Here is a 23963-nt window from a genome sequence, read left to right on the forward strand (position 1 = left end):
CATTCATCCACACTGCATCTTCTTTAGGAGTGCTATTTATATCCTGTCGACTACTGATCATTCATCCACACTGCATCTTCTTTAGGAGTGCTATTTATATCCTGTCGACTACTGATCATTCATCCACACTGCATCTTCTTTAGGAGTGCTATTTATATCCTGATCATTCATCCACGCTGCATCTTCTTTAAGAGTGCTATTTATATCCTGTCACTACTGATCATTCATCCACACTGCATCTTCTTTAAGAGTGCTATTTATATCCTGATCATTCATCCACACTGCATCTTCTTTAGGAGTGCTATTTATATCCTGTTGACTACTGATCATTCATCCACACTGTGTGTCTCATCAATGCAGGTAATTTATGACATGTATAAAGTATGTGTTTTATAAACTCATGAACACCAGCCAGTTTATCAGCCCGGTTCTGTTAGTTTAGGTGGATTATACTTCTTCACCATCAGAGGGGGACGTTGAGTAATATTCCAGGTTATTTTGATATATTTTGATACTAAAATGGATGACAGTTTATTCTGATGTTGTGAATATGAGATTACACATGGAAACTATGTTTTTATTTTATTGTAGTAAATTAAGAATTATTAGGAATTGTTAAATCCACTATATGATCACAATAACTTTGACAGACATCTTGATTTTTTTTGTTAGTATATTATAGGGCAGATTTATGGAGAATTGCTTTGGGAGTGCTATTTATATCCCATCACTACTGATCATTCATCCATACTGTGTGTGTCCCATCATTTCAGCTTTGGAAATAAATGAACTGTCCATCCATTGCTCCTTCCTGTGTTGACTCACTGACTTGAGGGACCAGGAAGGTCACACTAGGTCGATATCTAGCTCAAGCTTGCAAACGTTAAACACACCTCTATCTCCATCAACTACATCACACCTGTCCAGACCCACTAGAACACACCTCCATCTCCATGAACTACATCACACCTGTCCAGACCCACTAGAACACACCTCCATCTCCATTAACTACATCACACCTGCCCAGACCCACTAGAACACACCTCCATCTCCATTAACTACATCACACCTGCCCAGACCCACTAGAACACACCTCCATCTCCATTAACTACATCACACATGTCCAGACCCACTAGAACACACCTCCATCTCCATTAACTACATCACACCTGTCCACTAGAACACACCTCCATCTCCATTAACTACATCACACCTGTCCAGACCCACTAGAACACACCTCCATCTCCATTAACTACATCACACCTGTCCACTAGAACACACCTCCATCTCCATTAACTACATCACACCTGTCCAGACCCACTAGAACACACCCCCATCTCCATTAACTACATAACACCTGTCCAGACCCACTAGAACACACCTCCATCTCCATTAACTACATCACACCTGTCCACTAGAACACACCTCCATCTCCATTAACTACAACACACCTGTCCACTAGAACACACCTCCATCTCCATTAACTACAACACACCTGTCCACTAGAACACACCTCCATCTCCATTAACTACATCACACCTGCCCAGACCCACTAGAACACAGCTCCATCACCATTAACTACATCACACCTGTCCAGACCCACTAGAACACACCCCCATCTCCAGCTCCTGCATCCTCCCACATGGCCTCAAACTGCACCATTTTATTTCTCTCTGTCGCCCAGAACTTTACAATTTTAGATAATAAAGCACTTGACCTTTCTATTCCATTAGCAACGGAGGATTGGTTGATTTCCAGTTTCCCTCTACACATGTACTGCACTGAAATGATCCCTCTACACCCTTTACACATGTACTGCACTGGAATTATCCAATTGGCTGGCAGAAACTTGCTGTTTTTTTTATTGGGCCATCAAAGCTGTTTCAGTGATTGGTTCCATTTCAGTCACATGTGCATAAGGGAGAGGTGGTGTCTGATGTCTGCAGGTCAATGATACTGAGAAATATGATCCTTGTAATTATTCTATGTGAATATAAGCAGTGGGAATGATTGTGAAATATTAGTTAATTTCATGAGAGCAACATGATAATTAATGATTTCTGAACAACCATTTTTTATTTAATGTCTATTAAGAATATCTGATCAACTTTATTTCACTTGGTGATGTTTCATTATAGAGAACAAAACATGACAATACATGACATCTACAGTGGTGATGTTTCATTATAGAGAACATGACAATACATGACATCTACAGTGGTGATGTTTCATTATAGAGAACATAACATGACAATACATGACATCTACAGTGGTGATGTTTCATTATAGAGAACATAACAATACATGACATCTACAGTGGTGATGTTTCATTATAGAGAACATAACATGACAATACATGACATCTACAGTGGTGATGTTTCATTATAGAGAACATAACATGACAATACATGACATCTACAGTGGTGATGTTTCATTATAGAGAACATAACAATACATGACATCTACAGTGGTGATGTTTCATTATAGAGAACATAACATAACAATACATGACATCTACAGTGGTGATGTTTCATTATAGAGAACATAACATGACAATACATGACATCTACAGTGGTGATGTTTCATTATAGAGAACATGACAATACATGACATCTACAGTGGTGATGTTTCATTATAGAGAACATAACATGACAATACATGACATCTACAGTGGTGATGTTTCATTATAGAGAACATAACATGACAATACATGACATCTACAGTGGTGATGTTTCATTATAGAGAACATGACAATACATGACATCTACAGTGGTGATGTTTCATTATAGAGAACATGACAATACATGACATCTACAGTGGTGATGTTTCATTATAGAGAACATAACATGACAATACATGACATCTAAGTAGCTGAATAAGATTATGGACTAACAGTCTAAAGGACACAACTCCTGTTATTCTGGTTAAACAGTGAGAGACCAGTTGATTAAGGAGGGGGGATTTTTTTTACAATTAGGAAATAATATGTCATGTTTTACTCGTACCTCAGCCAGCATTGTGAATGGTTAGGAAATAATATGTCATGTTTTACTCGTACCTCAGCCAGCATTGTGAATGGTTAGGAAATAATATGTCATGTTTTACTCGTACCTCAGCCAGCATTGTGAATGGTTAGGAAATAATATGTCATGTTTTACTCGTACCTCAGCCAGCATTGTGAATGGTTAGGAAATAATATGTCATGTTTTACTCGTACCTCAGCCAGCATTGTGAATGGTTAGGAAATAATATGTCATGTTTTACTCGTACCTCAGCCAGCATTGTGAATGGTTAGGAAATAATGTGTCATGTTTTACTCGTACCTCAGCCAGCATTGTGAATGGTTAGGAAATAATATGTCATGTTTTACTCGTACCTCAGCCAGCATTGTGAATGGTTAGGAAATAATATGTCATGTTTTACTCGTACCTCAGCCAGCATTGTGAATGGTTAGGAAATAATATTTCATGTTTTACTCGTACCTCAGCCAGCATTGTGAATGGTTAGGAAATAATATTTCATGTTTTACTCGTACCTCAGCCAGCATTGTGAATGGTTAGGAAATAATATGTCATGTTTTACTCGTACCTCAGCCAGCATTGTGAATGGTGTCTGATGCAGTGACATACTAGACCATGGCAGTAAATCTAATACTTAGGTGTTTTTAGTCATGCATGAAAGGTCTGGGGTGGTTCTGTGGTTATAAGTTACCGACCTTGGAATACAATTCTGGCCATGCTGGCAGGGTTTGAATCAAACCCAATGTCCACCTTGTACACTGGCAGGGTCTGAATCAAACCCAATTTCCACCTGGCACACTGACAGGGTCTGAATCAAACCCAATGTCCACCTGGCACACTGGCAGGGTCTGAATCAAACCTAATTATAATGAATTGTCAATGAAGTATTGTTTGTGCCACGCTCAAAACAACTGTTAACTCAGGAACTATGAAAACGTGAGTTCAAGACAACTGGGAACTCAGGAAAAAACAAGCTCCAACTGGGAAAATACGTTTTGAACGGTCATCCAACTGGGAATTGTAAATCCGGAACTCGGTCCTCTTTCTAGAGCTACGACCTGAAGATCACTGACATCATCAGGATTCAACCTTGTTTTTCCCCCGAGTTTCCAGTTGTCTTGAAATCACCATAAATCCAGAGAATGACAGACTTTGATGACAAAATTTGCCCACGAAGGACACCTTCCTGTTCAAGTGAGCACAGAACAACACAGTGAGTCCAAAAATAGCTTGTATGCTGCTGCATAAATGATGTAATATGCCAGGGAGATATGTATACTGTAGCTAAGAAAGTAATACTAAGTGTATGTTGTGTAGTAAGCTGTTAGTAGCCCATGTGCCTCACACTAATAATTTGTCTATTTTACACTCTTAATTTCACCTAGTGTTCTGACTTGTTGGTGCACATGTAGCCTATAACCTGTTTTAGAGAAATGTAATCGTTGAATATTGTAAGAACTTTCATTGTCTGCTTATTTGCCCCCTTTGTTTATCCTACAGTTCTGGCTTGGTGTACAGGGAGGACACTGTAAGAACGGTCCATGTTCTGAATTCTGTCACTGTACATTTCAAAAGTGCTAAACAAATAGTCATGTTAACTACATCCGTCCTAGCTCGCTCATTAATGTCTTAATCAAAATTACGGATTGCCACTTATCCGCTTGTCATCCCCTTATGCCATAGTTTGTACATCTCAATTGTCAGTAGAAACCACATTTGTTTAAGCAAGTCAGCCATATCAGCTATGTTTTTTAAAGGCAGAAAATGAGGCTGAATGAACTGTTTGGCTGCCAGACAAGGCTCCGCTGATAGCCAGGTGTAGCAGTGGTAATGTGTTGGGACAGCTTTATGTAGGCCTTAACAGTCTGTGGGCACCGTTTGTCACCGTTATAGTGCAACTAATGTATTGTTTAGTGCTGTGTTTGCCCACCAAGATTTACATGTTAAAATCGCCACTGCTCCTCAGCCTTCCTCTCCTCTGAAGACCCAGTGAGGGTGGAGCTCAGTCAGAGAGCTGTTGAGGGACTGGTTAGGAAGAACACTTCTACAGCCAGAAAGGTGAGAGGTCACACATGGTTTAGATGGTAAAAATGTATGTCCCCTTAGCAGTTCATCACGTCAGCAAAAGGTAATATGTTCCATCATCCATGTTTCTTTACATTAGTGCAAATTGTCCACTGATATTGGTGTAATTTCTCACCCCTTTTGGCTGTATGAAAGTTAATTTCCCCTCAGACACACACATTTGTTTTTTTGATATTATGAAGGTCATTTGTGTCAAATGTACTTTTCTCTACTCATTCACCCCATCTCCTTACATTGCTGATGCATATTCGGTGGCCAGACTCAAATTCCGAACACAATGCCCATCCTGGCAGATCTAAACCTAATGCAGCACATTGTGACTTTTGTGCATCCAGACCTAATGCAGAAGTCACATTTAGGTGCCAGGTGTAACTGAGGCCATAGATGCTCCATATCCATTACTTTGAGTGTTTTATATAATATGACTGTGTTTCTGTGTTACAGGGGCAGTCAAGAAATGGAACAGCAAGGCCACAGAACATGACATAAGCAGAGCTGTGGGAGACCACCTCAAGCCCCTGGTAGAGCCGGGGGTGGTGTTTACCACTCCACCACGCCTTCAGCAGGCTGGAAAAGTGGGATTGATACTGTTTTTCATACTAAGAGGGACCAAGAGTCTGTTGATTGGTCAGTCATTGGGTTCATTAAATGTTCAAATAAAATCAAGCTTTATTCATACAGCACATTTCAGACATGGATGCAACAAAATGGCTTCACAGGAAAAATATTTTAAAAAACATTGAAAATAAACAGAAATATTTAGTACACAAAAAAACAGAAGACTAAACTGAAAGACTAATGAGGAAATGCCATTGATGAAAATGTTAATTGGATGCAATATCCAACCCAAAATATAAGCTTGGGAAACTGAAAGTTGACTAGTAACAACAACTCGGACCTAAAAGACACCCACCATGAGACCCACTAAATCTGCCCAAGAAGAGGAAAACAAAAGAAAAACCCACACCAAACTTAAAGACAGGAAGCAAACCAAAAAGGTGGAGCAACTAAAAGTGTTGACTCTCCACATGTATCAAGACAACTGGAGCACTGGGCCAGACACTCTTAAATAGAACCTGGACCAGCTCAGGTGAAACACCTTCCCACTAACGAGATGGACAAGCCAGCACAGGTGTAACACATACTGACTAACGAGGTGACACCAATCAGTGCGTCCTACGTGCTAACGGGCTAGACGTGCTAACGAGCTAGACGTGCTAAAGTCCAACCTCAAAACATAAATGGAAAAATCAAAGCATGTAACACCTTCCCCCTTAAGACAACAAATATATCCTACATTTCTTTTGGACAAGTTTGCTCACCACCAACAGAAAACAACTTCCATTTCACATTATAATCAACTCAATTGATTCCCTTCTACAATATAAACATGGTGTCTACTGGCTGTCAACAATTAAAAACAAGACAAAACACAAAAAACACATTTCTAAATAATATACAGTATCTTTTCTCCTTCATTTTTCTTTCTATACAATCCTTCCTTAGCTTCTAGAACTCTCCTCCTCTTGGAACGAGCCCAAACAAAACTCATCTCCAATAGGACATAGACATGTCTGATTTCAAGAGGAAACTCCTGCAATATCCGTAGTAACTTTCCACCTCACTGCAGAGCTTCTCTCTCTTTTCAGGGTTCACTAGATAGGCATGTTGTTGGATCGGGGCCCAGTCCCCAATGTCATGCTCTAGTACATTTGTGTTGGCACATCTGAGAATGAACCCTGATATTCTAAAAGCAGGGTAACAATGTCAATATAATTGTACCAAAAATTGTCAGTTGGTTGCATTAATAATTATGATTACTAAATGTTACATGAAATGAAAATATGAAATAGCCCCAATGTCAAAACACAGTTTTAAAGTGTCCAAATCAATAACCAATACGCAGAAACAGTTTGGGATAAATTGAAAACCTAAACATAAAATGTGCTATATACACAAAACATCTGCCACAATAATCATATTACTTGTATTTTTTTTAAACAAGCACCTTGTTTTGACAAGTAGCAATAAATCACTGATAATCGATTAGGGAGGAAATCAGGTTGTACGTGCTGTTGAAACTAACACAACTAAAAAAACACATGGAAATGGGAGATATATTTTACCTCACTGATTAGAGGACAACCTGAAGAAGACAGTCAGCTACATTTTGGAGTGATGCATTTAAATTTAGGGGTCCCTAAACAAAGGAACACAACACTTATTTGTCATAACTCATCGATATCATGCTAAAATCATTTGTGTGACAGAAGGGAGATGATGTTGCACGTCATGTTAAAACTAACAGCTCAAAAACCACACGGAATCTGGGAATAATGTGTACATCACTGGCTAGAGGACAATTTGTAGAAAACAGCTAGATACATTTTGAAGTGTTGCATTTTGATTCCAATGGGTCACCAACGTGGTAAGTGTAACAACTTTTTTGTTAGTCACTTTTTGTTAAATCACATAAATAGTACTCTTTCAATTCAGAGCCTGGATTTTCCCCCTGAGGATAATATCCATATCATGTTGAAATCAATAGAACAGGGGACAAACGTTTAGGGTTCTACATTGGGACATCATTAAAATACTCCTACTACAATGTTAAAAAATTCTACATTGTGACATTAGTTCATTGATATCATGAAACAACTCCTTCATGTATGTATTTTCTGATATTTGATCAGAGATCTTTTATCAGATTATCTCTGGTCACAGCTATGAGGGTTCTCTCCTGTGTGTGTACTCTGGTGTTTAGTCAGACGACTAGACTCAGTAAAAAACTCTTCCCATACTGATCACAGCTATTCGGTTTCTCTCCTGTGTGTGTTCTCTGGTGTTTAGTCAGACCCCCAGACTCAGTAAAACTCTTCCCACACTGATCACAGCTATATGGTGTCTCTCCTGTGTGTGTTCTCTGGTGCACTGTCAGATGGCCAGATTGAACAAAACTCTTCCCACATTGACCACAGCTATAAGGTTTCTCTCCTGTGTGTGTTCTCTGGTGTAGAGTCAGATTGGTAGATGCAGCAAAACTCTTCCCACATTGATCACAGCTATAGGGTTTCTCTCCTGTGTGTATTCTCTGGTGCACTGTCAGTTGTCCAGATCGACCAAAACTCTTCCCACATTGATCACAGCAATAAGATTTCTCTCCTGTGTGTGTTATCTTGTGTTGAGTCAGAATGTTAGATGTAATAAAACTCTTCCCACATTGATCACAGCTATAAGATTTCTCTCCTGTGTGTGTTCTCTGGTGTTTAGTCAGACCCCCAGACTCAGTAAAACTCTTCTCACACTGATCACAGCTATACGGTTTCTCTCCTGTGTGTGTTCTCTGGTGTGATGTCAGATTGCCAGATTGAACAAAACTCTTCCCACATTGATCACAGCTATAAGGTTTCTCTCCTGTGTGTGTTCTCTGGTGCATTGTCAGAGCTCCAGATTGACCAAAACTCTTCCCACATTGAACACAGCTATAAGGTTTCTCTCCTGTGTGTGTTCTCTGGTGTTGAGTCAGATGGCCAGATGTGGTAAAACTCTTCCCACATTGATGACAGCTATACGGTTTCTCTCCTGTGTGGATTCTCTGATGAATTTTAATGCCTGATGGGGTGAATCTCTTCCCACAGTCAGAGCAGCAGTGACTTCTCTTCCCTGTGGATCTCTGCAGGTGTTTCTTGAGGAGTTCTGATCTGGAGAGACTCTTCTCTGCCTCGTCAGCATCATGATGTTGTTGAGGCTCCCCAGAGGATCCACGACTGTCCCGCCTCTCTCCTGTGTGAACAACAAAGTCAGACAGATGGTTAAAGGCCCACAACAGCAGAAATCCATTGTTTATTTGAGTTAAAAGGTGATAGCCAGATCGTACCCATAAAGTTGTACAACAATTGACGTCTGTTCAATTATTTGACAATTAAGACAGTCAACTTAGCAACAATCATATTTTGTCTTGTTTTCACATTAGTAGTAACTAGAAATAAGTTATTAAAGTTGTTGAAACTCTAATGAGGAAACCACTAGTTATGGATGTAGTATATCTGGTAATGAGGAAACCACTAGTTATGGATGTAGTATATCTGCTAATGAGGAAACCACTAGTTATGGATGTAGTATATCTGGTAATGAGGAAACCACTAGTTATGGATGTAGTAAATCTGGTAATGAGGAAACCACTAGTTATGGATGTAGTATATCTGCCTGGAACAAAAATGGTGAGCTAAGATTTTCATTTTTCACAATGCACTCTGAATATTACAGCTCACAAAATCAGGAGTGCTACTCAAGGAAACTCACATTAAGCTCTGTGTCTATTCACTAATTCACCACCATGGGGGAAAACTCAGGGGAGTTCTCATAGGCTGACAGCAATAATAGCCTCCATTTCCAGGTTGCTTATGAGTGCATTTCACACTACTTTTGGATTATAACTGTAAGGCTTGTTTGACTCTCCTGCTTAATATGTTTGTGTTATTGTCGCAAATCAACTAATTTATACTTAAAAAACACTTCAACCAGTAAAATGCTCTTTAGCTAGCTTTGCCATCAGCCTGAAACTGAGGGTTTGTACATTTGCATCTAGACGTTCCGCTAGCGGAACGCCTCACCAATATCCAATGGTATAGCGTGGCGCGAAATACAAAAACCTTAAAAATGCTATAACTTCAATTTCTCAAACATATGACTATTTTACACCATTTGAAAGATAAGACTCTAAGTATCTCTGTGTCCAAACAGACTAACGAGACCCCACTGTAAATCAAGCAGACAATAACACATTATAAACATCCATTTGTTAGGGATGTTGGATCCAACATGGAGCACAGCGTAACTGTCTTTACCAGAGTAATGAATGAAGAAGCACTTTGGTTGTTGTTGCATGTCGTGATGTTTGTCATGTGACTGTCATTCAGAAAATGATTTCCTGGATCAGCTGATGACAGTTGAACATGTGACTGGAACTAAACAGCTACAGTATTAAGAATTATGTGTAATTATTGAAGAACTGCGTTAATGACACTATCCATTTGGGTGTTGTCAATAAAGTTAAGATGACTCTCGGATAGAACCATTGGATTTAGCAAACTCTGAAATGATTTAGGATTTCTGTGCCCATGAAAACTGTTTTCCCAGCGTAACATAAGGAGACACTAAATGTTACGTAGGTAGAGAGCATTTCAGAGATCTGAATACAAAACAACTGTCCGACAGCAAGATCCAGTATTTAAGTTGAAGTTCATCATATGACAAGCGTAACGTTATGACTATAACTACTGTTCCCTGAAGGAGGGAAACTAGGTACAACATACTATTAAATCCACACGTTATGACTATAACTACTGTTCCCTGAAGGAGGGAAACTAGGGTACAACATACTATTAAATCCACATGTTATGACTATAACTACTGTTCCCTGAAGGAGGGAAACTAGGTACAACATACTATTAAATCCACGCCTCTCTGGAAGCCCCGCCTTCCACAGGTGATGACCGTGAGGCTTGGATTTATTCCTTAAATTTAATACCTCTCTTCACCGACCCAGGAAAGGGTGGGGCCAAACAGGTGTTGTACCTCGTTTCCCTCCTTCATGGAAGAGTAATTATAATCAAAGTTACACTCCCTTTCAGTCGGTCAACTTCGGTACAACATACTATGGGGAAATACAATCATTCCCCATGCCGACCCAAACGGATAATAAATGAAACGGCCCCTGGCAGACCACCCAGACCTTATCTTTTGTCAATTTATTCATTGTCTTTTGTTTGAAACACTCCTATTAATGTTGACTGAGGACGGGCACCTGATTACACATATAGAAGTAGGATTAATCTACCTGGCCTGTACACAAATGTAGGCCTATAAATGTGCCCATTTGGGGATGTCTGATAGTATTTCAACCTGGTCGAGAATAATTGTTATTTTATTAATACACGTGGGTGGTGTTTATATATGGAAAAATACACATAAGAAAATTTCAACCAATCGATTGGTAGAAACAAAATTAGACTCTTGGTTGGCCAAGATTTATTTTAGTTGGGGACAGCACTAGAACATGATTTTGGGGCTCCCGAGTGGTGCAGCAGTCTAAGGCACTGCATTTCAGTGCTTGAGGCGTCACTACAGACCCTGGTTCGAATCCTGGCTGTATCCCAACCGGCCGTGATTGGGAGTCCCATAGGGAGACGCACAATTGGCCAAGCATCATCCGTCATTGTAAAAAAGAATTTGTTCTTAACTGACTTGTCTAGTTAAATAAAGGTTTGAAAAATGTAATAAAACAGAGCATTCAGAAAGTTCAGACCCCTTCCCTTTTCCACATTTTGTTAAATTACAGCTTTATTCAAATGTTCACATTGTCATGCTGTGACACGCAGTTCCTAAAACACACGTCATAAACTAAGCTAATTGTCCCAAAATCCCTTTTAAAAAGTCAGGGTACGAGTGAGAAACCGTCAAGGCACCAACTTTGAGAAGGTTCTAAAACAAAGGTTTCAAACCAATTCATGAATGTTATTGAATCATATAAATGTTATTGAATCTAGGTATGTTTCACCCTTAATGTAATTGAATCTAGGTATACAGTTGAAGTCGGAAGTTTACATACACATTAGCCAAATACATTTAAACTCAGTTTCTCACAATTCCTCAAATTTAATCCGAGTGGAAATTCTTCCCTGTCTTAGGTCAAGTAGGATCACCACTTTATTTTAAGAATGTGAAATGTCAGAATAATAGTAGAGAGAATGATTTATTTTAGCTTTTATTTCGTTCATCACATTCCCAGTGGGTCAGACGTTTACATACACTCAATTAGCATTAGGTAGTATTGCCTTTAAATTGTTTAACTTGGGTCAAACGTTTTGGGTAGCCTCCCACAAGCATCCCACAATAAGTTGGGTGAATTTTGGCCCATTCCTCCTGACAGAGTTGGTGTAACTGAGTCAGGTTTGTAGGTCTCCTTGCTCGTACACGCTTTTGCAGATCTGCCCACAAATGTTCTATAGGATTGAGGTCAGGGCTTTGTGATGGCCATTCCAATACATTGTTGTCCTTCAGCCATTTTGCCACAACTTTGGAAGTATGCTTGGGGTCATTGTCCATATGGAAGACTCACTTGCAACCAAGCTTTAACTTCCTGACGGATGTCTTGAGATATTGCTTCAATATATCGACGTACTTTTCCTTCCTCATGCTGCCATCTATTTTGTGAAGTGCACTAGTCCCTATTGCAGCAAAGCACCCCCACAATATGATGCTGCCACCCCTGTGCTTCACAGTTGGGATGGTGTTCTTTGGCTTGCAAGCCTCCCCCTTTTCCCTCCAAACATAACGATGGTCATTACGGCCAAACAGTTTCATCAGACCAGAGGACATTTCTCCAAAAAGTACGATCTTTGTCCCCATGTGCAGTTGCAAACCGTAGTCTGGCTTTTTTTTATGGCTGTTTTGGAGCAGTGGCTTCTTCCTTGCTGAGCGGCCTTTCAGATATAGGACTCGTTTTACTTTGGATATAGATACTTTTGTACCTGTTTCCTCCAGCATCTTCACAGGGTCCTTTGCTGTTGTTCTGGGATTGATTTGCTCTTTTCGCACCAAAGTACGTTCATCTCTAGGAGACAGAACGCGTCTCTTTCCTGAGCGGTATGACAGCTGCGTGGTCCCATGGTGTTTATACTTGCGTACTATTGTTTGTACAGATGAACGTGGTACCTTCAGGCGTTTGGAAATTGCTCCCAAGGATGAACCAGACTGAGGTCTTGGCTGATTTCTTTTGATATTCCCATGATGTCAAGCAAAGAGGCACCGAGTTTGAAGGTATGCCTTGAAACACATTCACAGGTACACCTCCAATTGACTCAAATTATGTCAATTAGCCTATCAGAAGCTTCTAAAGCCATGGCCTAATTCTCTGGAATTCTCCAAGCTGTTTAAAGGCACAGTCAACTTAGTGTATGTAAACTTCAAACCCACTGGAATTGTGATACAGTGAATTATAAGTGAAATAATCTGTCTGTAAACAACTGTTGAAAAAATTACTTGTGTCATGCACAAAGTAGATGTCCTAACCGACTTGCCAAAATTACAGTTAGTTAACAAGAAATGTGTGGAGTGGTTGAAAAACGAGTTTTAATGACTCCAACATAAGTGTATGTAAACTTCCAATTTGACAACAATTTGACCCCCACAGCAAATCTTAACTGGCAATTATAGAATATACTATATAGCCTTGAAATCAGGTTAAAACTATAATTTTGACCTCATGGGTGGCCAGTCCTTGTATTTATAGTGTAGTCAATTCAGGGGGTAGCCCTGAGCTGGACTCAAACCTGGGTCCAGCAACTGTCAAGCCAACACCTTATAACTGTTACACCAAGATGTCTGAACTTCTTGACGAGGTCGCTAGGTGTTGAGTTACGGTTGCTACAATAGCTTTCTCTATGAATGTGAGAGTGGTTACATTTCTCCTTCCCCCATCCCTCAGCTGTTTACCAAACCAAGCCTCTGGGCAGCCATTTTGTTGCTGTTCAAAAAACCCACACAACCCAGCAATCTGCAGTAAATACAATAACAAATCTGTCATCCCACCACTGTTTTGGTAATAAGATGTAACTACAGACAGACAGACCTATGGATGCAAGGACTGACCATCCATGATATCAACATTATAGTTAACCATGTTGGGGCTATACAGTGTTGATTTACATTGTTTCTAGACATTGGAGTAAAAAAAGCTTATTTGGGGTTCTGATGGGGTACAACAGTTGAACTAAGCTCATGAGGCATGTGTTATATTCTTCAATAATCAATGGCTATAAATTTATAATTTAAAGTCCAAATATGGATGTAGCAATTACATATTTCCCCTTTAACACCACACATCAGTTCAACAACTGCAGAGTTTGTGCCTCTGTATTTAAGACAGTACTTACTAGTGTTAATCAGGGAACGGTTTCTCAAAACCATCTTACGGCTAAGTTCACCGTTAGAACCATTGGACGCCTTAAGATGCGTTTGGGAAACCGGACCAAGATATCCAGTTTCCTCCTCTTCTTCCACCTCCTTTTTGGATGTGACAGTCATCTCCCCCTCCTCCTCTTTCACTCCAAAAACAGCATCCTCCTCTTCTTGTACAGTAACATCCTCCTCTTTCACCCTGAACGCGTCTTCCTCTTCTTTCACTGAAACGTCTTTCTCTTCTTTTTTCACGGTAACAGCTTCACCCTCCAATTGTTTTTGTATTGTAACATCCTTCTCTTCCTCCTCCTCTTTCACAAGAGCTTCTTTCTCCGTCCAGCAGACCTCCTCTTTAATAGGAGGAGAGTAGTTTAGTGAACTCATGGTCGGGGATGTTAGCTAGCTAGCATTAGCGACTAGCCTATTCTAAGCTAACTTAGCAAACCAGCTAGCTGACAAACAACGTAAATATATAATTAAATGGGCCAACAAGTACATAAGACAGAAGTGTGTTTAATACACAGCGACTAATATACACCAAACCAGTGTAAAGAGCGTGAATGTTGTAGCTATGTTTGCTAGAAAGCTACCGAGGTGTCTGACTAGCTGTTGTTGTTGAAGGAGCGTCCCGTCCACTAGATTATACGTCACACTGGCAGCATCGCCTGAACCTAAAAGACGCACATCGCCATCTGCTGACTGGAGGGGGCAACGCAGTTGAGGAACCAAACGTTTATTTTTCACTTATGTCAGAAAAGTTTAATATTATATTAAGTCGTTCAAAGAGAAGCATGTGTTGATTGATTCGTATTTAATGAGTGAGAATTTAAAACAAACTTTACACCCACTACATATTTGCATTGAACCATACTTCTGACATGGATCATTTTGACCCCAGAGGCATATCTTTTATCATAGCCAAAATGTGGTTCATTCAATTCTTCCAAATGTTCATGACTTTGTCAATCAACTTGTTCTTAAGAAATCTATATCATGGTTTAGTGTTTCTGTATCAATATGGACTTTTAACAAATTCAAATCCTTTGGAGTCATTTTGTTTAGCAGATGTTATTGTGGGTGTAGTGAAATGCTTGTGTTTCTAGCTCCGACAGTGCAGTAATATCTAATAAGTAATATCTAACAATTTCACGACATATACCCAATACACATTTACATTTACATTTTAGTCATTTAGCAGACGCTCTTATCCAGAGCGACTTACAGTAGTGAATGCATACATTTCATTTTTCATACAATTTTTTTTTTCTTCTTCTTCGTACTTGGCCCCCCGTGGGAATCGAACCCACAACCCTGGCGTTGCAAACACCATGCTCTACCAACTGAGCTACGGGGAAGCTACACACACATCTAAGTATTTGAATCTAGGTTTCTCTGTAGACATGATCCATCCCACCAGAGGGTGGAGGGGCTCCTGTAACAGTGGTTTTAACCAGATAGACACCTGCAGACACACAGTATAGTGCCTCCCATGTACTCTCCTAAGATTGGACGCTTCTATACCACGTATCACATGACTGTGTACAAAACTGCAAGGGGTATACAGTGCATTCATTAAGTATTCAGACCCCTTCACTTTTTAAACATTTAGTTACATTACAGCCTTATTCTAAAGTTGAATCATTTTATAATTGAATAATCAATACCCCATAATGACAAAACAAAATCATTTTTTAAAAACATTTTTACAAATTTATTTACTTAAGTATTCAGACCCTTTGCTATGAGACTCGAAATTGAGCTCAGATGCATCCTGATTCAATTGATCTTCCTTGAAATGTTTCTACAACTTGATTGGAGTCCACTTGTGGTAAATTCAATTGATTAGACATGATTTGGAAAGGCACACAACTGTCTATATAAGATCCCACAGTTGACAGTGCATGTCAGAACAAAAACTGAGCCATGAGGTCAAAGGAATTGTCCATATTGCTCTGAGACAGGATTGTGTCGAGGCACAGATCTGGGGAAGGGTACCTAAAAATGTCTTCAGCATTGAAGGTCCCCAAGAACACAGTGGCCTCCATCATTTTTAAATGGAAGAAGTTTGGAACCACCAAGACTCTTCCTAGAGCCGGCCGCCCGGCCAAACTGAGAAATCGTGGGAGAAGGGCCTTGGTCAGGGAGGTGAACAAGAACCCGATGTTCACTCTGACAGAGCTCCAGAGTTCCTCTGTGGAGATGGGAGAGCCTTCCAGAAGGACAACCATCGCTGCAGCACTCCACCAATCAGGCCTTAATGTAGCAATGATTAAATTGTCAACATTTATTTCAATGGACAATTCAGTGAACTGTTCTGTGAAAGGTGTCGGTTGGAGATGACATGCAGGAGCTTGTAGGGATTTGTTGTCTTGCATGTCATCTACTTTGATGCTAATTAGCTTTTTTGAATCCGAGAGTAAAGAGACACAAATATATTGATACAAGTATTTGTATTGATTATGGATCCCCATTAGTTCCTGCCAAGGCAGCAGCTAGTCTTCCTGGGATTTATTATGGATCCCCATTAGTTCCTGCCAAGGCAGCAGCTACTCTTCCTGGGGTTTATTATGGATCCCCATTAGTTCCTGCCAAGGCAGCAGCTACTCTTCCTGGGGTTTATTATGGATCCCCATGAGTTCCTGCCGAGTATGGTTAGGGAGCGTGCCAGCCTGTCTGAACCACGCCTTTCAAGCAAAAGGTATAAATGATGGGTTATGAATTAACAGGTATAAATGATGGGTTATGAATTAACAGGTATAAATGATGGGTTGTGAATTAACAGGTATAAATGATGGGTTGTGAATTAACAGGTATAAATGATGGGTTGTGAATTAACAGCTATAAATTATGGGTTGTGAATTAACAGCTATAAATGATGGATTATGAATTAACAGCTATAAATGATGGGTTGTGAACTAACAGGTATAAATGATGGGTTATGAACTAACAGGTATAAATGATGGGTTATGAATTAACAGGTATAAATGATGGGTTATGAATTAACAGGTATAAATGATGGGTTGTGAATTAACAGGTATAAATGATGGGTTATGAACTAACAGGTATAAATGATGGGTTATGAACTAACAGGTATAAATGATGGGTTATGAATTAACAGGTATAAATGATGGGTTGTGAATTAACAGGTATAAATGATAACATTTATACCATGGTTTCTCAAAACCATCTTATGGCTAAGTTCACCGTTAGAACCATTGGGTGCCTTAAGATGCGTTTGGGAAACCGGGCCCAGATATCCAGTTTCCTCCTCTTCTTCCTCCTCCTTTTTCGATGTAACAGTCATCTCCCCCTCATCTTTCACTCCATAAACTGGATCCTCCTCTTCTTTTACAGTAACATCCTCCTCTTCTTTCACTCTGAACGCGTCTTTTTCTTCTTTAACTGTAACGTCTTTCTCTTCTTCTTTCACTGTAACAGCCTCACCCTCTACTTGTTGTTTTACTGTGATATCCTCCTCTTCCTCCGTCCAGCAGACCTCCTCTTCTTTAACAGGAGGAGAGTAGCTTAGTGAACTCATGGTCGGGGATGCTAGCTAGCTAGGCTAATGCTAACTTAACCAGCCCGCTAGCTGACTAATAACAACAGCGCCGTAAATATGAAATTAAATCTGATAACTAACTAGACGACAGAAGTGGGTTTAAAACACAGTGGCTAATATACACTAAAGCATCTAAAGAGCTTTATTGTTCGGCTATTTTGTCTAGCAAGCTACCGAGGTGTCTGAATAACTGTTGTTGCTGTTGAAAGAAGCGTTCCGTCCACTACATTATACGTCACACTAACAGCATTACCTTAAATTCCCAGACCGCCATCTGCTGACTGGAGTGGGTAACGCAGTTGATTAAAATGTTTTTTTTTTAAGACAAAAAGTTAAAGGGTTGGAATCAATGACGCCACTGGGACTAAAATATTCATTAGCCCCCCTTAAATAAATCAATATCAGTCAATATATTTTTTCTGTGATTAATTTTTTTCGTCAACCGTTCCATCGCATCTTAAACTTCTTACCGGGCCGCACTAGGACCGGACGCATCTTAAACGACTTATCGGGCCGCACTAGGACCGGGGGAGGATGCTGCTGCACTAGTGACTGTTAGACTTTCTTCAGCAACGATGGTGGACAGAAATACTAGGAGAGAGGGGTACCCCTACACAGAACTGAACTGGATCAAAGATGGAGGACAGAAATACTAGGAGAGAGGGGTACCCCTACACAGAACTGAACTGGATCAAAGATGGTGGACAGAAATACTAGGAGAGAGGGGTACCCCTACACAGAACTGGATCAAATATGGCGGACAGAAATACTAGGATGGAAGCAAATGTAAGGGATTATAATGTCATAACTAATCATGCAGAAACATGTACAGTTGACAGGGATGTCAACAGCACATTAGCCAGCTAGCTGACTAGCTTTATGGGTGTGGTGACATGAGTTTGAAATTGTAATGTAACAGTGTAGGTTCCGTCCCTCTCTTAGACCCAAAACTTGGGCTCGAACCAGGGACCCTTGCACACATCAACAACTGACACCCCACGAAGCATCGTTACCCATCGCGCCACAAAAGCATAATTCTGGTTGTTTTAGGGACTCCTGAAACAACCAGCAAACCAGGTGGTAGTTTTGTGAAACAGTGGATGTATAGAATCTAGCTAGCTGAAGAATTTACTGTAAATTGAATGTACCATTGTGTAAGCCTGCCTTGCTGATATTTGCCATTCAGCTAGATGAAATAACGTAGCTAGCTATGTTCTTGCTTATTGTGCAGTGGATGATTATAATACCTGTATGCCTATGGATGTGTAGCTAGCTATCTAGCCGATCTGTGTATGGACCCAAACGTTTGGTATACATATTAGTTCAGAACCTATGAACCTCAGCTATCATAGCCAGTTGTATCAACTTCAAAACAGCCTGAATGACATTAATGAAGCCTATGGATTGAGTAGAATATAATATAATGTTGTGCCAAGGATGCAAGTCGTATATACATGTAGTTATTACCATGCATGAGATCCCCACATTGTAGCCTGTACATTTAATATATTCACTGATCATGTACTCTACCTTGGCAAATAAAGGTGCAGTTTAGGTATGAATGTCTTTGAGATAATTTTTCAGTCATATCCAATACCAGGAGAATCAAATTCCAGTCTTTGAATGACATTGTGTCTGCATGTATGCATTACAATTATACACTTCAACAGTGTTTACCAATCTTGGTCCTGGGACATCAATGGTTACACACTAACTAATAGACTAGAAACAGGACTGAACTAGTAAATTCATATATACAGAAATATAATGTTAAACAACAGAACACTACACTTCCTATGCATCATGTAAATACTCTAACACTGGTTCATCTCAACATCTAATGTCCTTCATCTGCATTGATCTGATAAACACAGGATAGGTGGAGTATTTCATCAAATTAGACTTAATTTTCAACCAGTAGAGAATGTGAAACGCTTTATTGAAAAGCTCATTATCCAAGTGTTATAAATACAAGTTTATTCTGTACTTCAATGCACATCTGTTGTGCATTATAAAAACAGAGGAAGAAAGAAGAGGTGGTGAGAGAGGTGTAAAAGACAGAACGGGAAAGAGGTAAGCACATAGGAGCAGGGAAGGCAGCACATGATTAATGAATCACAGTGCTACATAAATATTCTCTCAGTTCATCACAATTACATAATAGTGTCTCTCGTCGGCCCAAAGGTTCTTAAAAGCAGGTGAGGTGGTGATGATGGGACTGGGGGTTGGCATCCTCTCACATCAAAACATATCTGCAGACGAGAGAGATGGAGAGAGAGAGCATGTTTAAACCTTGTGTTTTTATTTTTTATTCTAAAATTGTTAGTCATCAATCAGGAGGTGAAATGCAAAACTGACCTTGGATCATTAACTCTGGGACTACTGCATCTCTATTTCAATGTAAATCATCTCTTTAATAATACTTCCTGTTGACCTGACCAAGTGACCTCTCACCTCTGATCATGCTGTGCCCTCTATGTAGCCAGTTCAGATGCAGCAGGGGTTCACCGACACAGCTGATATAACCTAGAGGATTTAGGGAGAAGAGGAGAGAGGGATGAAGTGAAGGAGAGACTGTTATTGAGAAAATAAGGTAGTTAAAGCAACAGTGTTCAACAGGAATCTGTGTGTGGCCTCACCTGGTGTCCACACCACACTAAGTGGCTGCAGAGTACTTTATGCTGAAAAACATGAACGGACATACAAGGACAATATAGCGTATTTTTTAGAAATAATGAAGTGTCTTACTGTTCTCCATGGTTGGCCCTCTTGCCTATTCTTTGAAGGTGGAAGGAGCCACAGTTATACACCTGAGCCTGTTTACTGCACAACACAATCCATCAATCAGATTGATACATAAGTGTTTAGGTGTGGGTTATAGGGTGTCTAATTGTTCTACATTTTTTCAATATGGGTGATTTAAAATAGCCTGTTTTGTTTTTGCACAGACATCACACCCTTACCTAAACAGCACCCTCACCTGAGAAGTAGAAATCAAAGGGAGAGAAACTGTGAATTGAATAACTGCAGTTGACATAGCTCAGTAAATGGAAGAATACTCTTATTGCAATGTGAATGGCTCTTAAAAGAGCCTTTGGTTGTGCATAGTGTTGTCTGTGGTGTTGTCAGGGAACAGCACTCTCTTTGAAGAAGTAGGAGGTGAAGATCTCCTGCACACGGATTGCCTCTCTTGCTGCGTTGTTGGACCCCATCCTTGAAACATCCTGCAGAGCAGCAGACTCCTCCTCTGGCACACGGCGACGAGCTGCAGATCCCCTCCTGGTCCTCGTGTCCATCCTCATGAAGTTACGCAGGACACAGGTAGCCTTCACACACCTGAATTCCTCCAGGAGGCAGTCCCAGATGACCCTGGTCACCCAGCCTTGCAGCGCCCTACACGGTAACTGTAGGCAATCGTTTTGAAGGAATCTCCAGTTACAAGGTATCTGTAGGAATATGGAAGACAATGTAATTATTAGACTGTTACATCACCAGGTCATTGTGGATTACTAAAGTATAATATCCCTGATAACAAATCATGATAACATTGGATTGATAGATGCATGGGCACACATATGTACATGTGTAGCATGTGACAATAACAGGATCATATCAAGGATAGCATCACAAATGAATACATAAATACCACTTGAAGCTTGATAATGAGTTGATCATTTGAATCTGCTGTGCAGTGTGAAGGCAAAAACAAAAATGTGCCCCTCTTTGAGTCCCCAGGACTGAGAACCACTGCTCTTCATTGGGACCTCTTCATATGTAGACTGGCTTTCATAGAGCTCTTTATCTGAGGACAGAAAACCTCACAAGAAACAGACTTCATTATAGTCAAATTACACCACACTGAATATTATGTTACTATTATCTCCATCCTCACTTCTAGGGACAGGAACTACACAAAAGTACCTGCCCTATCCAGAATAGCCTCCTCTCTCACTGACAGTTGGGGCTGCTATCCTTTCACCCTCCTCCATGGCTGTTAGCTAGCTACCTACAAATGTATTTGGTGTTTGTTTTTTACAGCGATAAATACATCAAGATAGCTAGCTAATATGAAGTTAGGTAGCTGGTGATATTTCATTGACTTAGCTATCTATCTATACAGAATGTGAAGTTGGCTAGATAGCTAGCCAACTAGCTAGCTCATCTGAGTTAGCCTGCACTGTAGTGTCGTGGAAAATTGTCTTAAAAGTAACACTCTTACAAGAACTTGTAAATTCAATATAGACTTTAATACAAAGTAACAAAGCCGAGCTGGTCCGCGGAACAACTGACTTTCTCAGGCCCCAGCTCTGCTTTTATGCACATACAATACATAGGTCCATCCTTTATGTAAATGAAGAAAAACCCTTTATGCTTTCTGCCACCATTATCTTTCAATCCTATGGATAACGCCCACATCTGAGGATAACGCCCATATCTGCTCTTATTTCTAACATAATGGTGGCCAAACTTTCCTCACGTGGATATAAAAATAATGCATGCATCGCATGCTTACCCTTACTTATTTGTCCTTGTTATCTTTACTTATGGTTAGGTGTTTATCTCCTCCTCCCTTCATTAATGTATCTCTGTTTTTCCTTCCCTCAGCACATTCTCTTTTCTCCCACATAAATCCCTCCTCTGGGACTAATTAGTCCCACACAAAACATGATTAACCAGGAGAATTTAAGGATAGGGGTAATAACAATAATAACAATAATAATAATCCAACAACCGGTAAGTGTGTGGAACGGAATGTGAACAGATAAAACGTGATCATACTCTGGACCAAACATCTTAGATCCCCTCACATGGATCGGAGTAAAAGATCCAGTTAAAGTTAAAATTGGCAATGAGGATATATATGTGACAAATTAATATACTATGAGGATACACATGACAGATGAATATGTTATGAGGAAGCATGAGCATGTAGTACAAAGCCTTGCCTGAGGTTGTCTCAGCTATGTAGAATATATGAAATAATACAAAGAGTTATATCAAGAAAAGAAATAATAAACATGATAAGAATGATTAAAAGGTAGTGCATGAATATATTGCAATATACGAATAATATATGAATAATATAATATATGATTAATATATGAATCTGAACAAGGCCCAAACGATCAAAAATAAAAATTACAAACATCATTCCAAAATGAGACATTCTAACACGATCCTCCCTCGCGGACACCTCTCTGACATGTACTGAGCACATATTACTCATGACTGCTAGAAGATTAAGGACATGGTCCGTAGACACTTGTAACCGGAAACATCCTCTGTTACCTAACGTATAATACATGTTCATCATTTTAGGAAGGCAAAACTAACTTTTAATTAAAGAAAAGCATACATTTATACATGTATGAAACCAATGAAACAGACATAACAGACAACATATACTTTAGGCCTGTTCAGAGTTATACCAGGAGTTATGTCCTAGGGGCACACTCCTCATCTGCACAAATAGGACAATCCCCTCTTTGGCACATTGCACAAAAGAAAGGTTCGGGATGATGGAAATGTCCATTAATGTCAACTTGGGAGCACCACTTGCAACGCCTAGGTTTTGGACATGTTTTGTGTACATGAACAATCACTAATTCACCTGAATCGGGGTTTGTGCCATACACCGGAAACCCACCAGGTCGCCAGTCATGGCACTCATAACCTCTTCCACGGATCACCTCATGGAGACAGTTAGGGTTTCCAAAAGGACAATCAAGGGGACCTCCAACAGCATTGCAAGGGTTCCCATATTTATTTGTATAATGTCCAGGGTTACCTGGGACAGGATTGACTACAATAGGTGGATCCAAAATATGATCCTTAAACTTGATTCTTAACCTCCTTTTTCGTTCAGGGTTGACTTCACGCACCGACATCTGCTTAACAGCAGTCTTAACCACGAGTGATTTAACTAAAGGTAACACACAGCAAAATACAACGCCTAATGCCACCAGGCCTCCACCCACCATGATGGCCAGCCTAGTAAACATAGCGCCCCATTTTCCTAAGGCCAGGTCCAACCAATCCCAGACATGAGAATCAAACCCAGCATTCGCTTTCACTTCTACTCTTAACCCTTTAAGTTTATTCATAGCTAGGGAAAATGTTCCATTAGGTGCAGTGTTATTGGGAATAAAAGTACAACACGCATCTCCATACATTACACAAACTCCCCCCTTCTCCGCTAAGAGCCAGTTGAGAGCTTCCCTGTTTTGCCATGTCATCTGGCTTGTGGCCTTTACCTGTTCTCCTAAAGCTGTCAAAGCAGAGTCTGTATAATTTATAAATCTTTGTTGGTTATAATATATATAATTAATCCACTCTAA

General features: G+C 40.0%; 1 protein-coding gene across 1 annotated transcript; it reads right to left on the bottom strand.

The window, feature by feature from the left end:
• Positions 1-5756: 5756 nt before the first annotated feature.
• Positions 5757-23513, bottom strand: LOC145864262 (uncharacterized). Its single transcript, XM_082969683.1, has 2 exons — positions 23414-23513; positions 5757-8888 (listed from the first exon to the last, which is right to left on the bottom strand). Exons 1-2 carry the CDS (start codon positions 23511-23513, stop codon positions 7870-7872), a joined length of 1119 nt encoding a protein of 372 aa, XP_082825809.1. The 3' UTR covers positions 5757-7869.
• Positions 23514-23963: the final 450 nt, after the last annotated feature.

The sequence above is a fragment of the Salmo salar genome, chromosome 02, assembly GCF_965601325.2.
Source record: "Salmo salar chromosome 02, fSalSal1, whole genome shotgun sequence".
In the NCBI taxonomy this organism is placed as follows: Eukaryota; Metazoa; Chordata; class Actinopteri; order Salmoniformes; family Salmonidae; genus Salmo; species Salmo salar.

Bases quoted from the DNA above. Each gene is read 5' to 3' on its own strand.
- LOC145864262 (XM_082969683.1), bottom strand. From the start codon at position 23,513: ATGTCGGTGCGTGAAGTCAACCCTGAACGAAAAAGGAGGTTAAGAATC. The intron at 8,889-23,413 runs GTAACCCTGGAC...TTGTTCACACAG, and splicing joins TGTAGTCAATCCTGTCCCAG to GAGAGAGGCGGGACAGTCGT.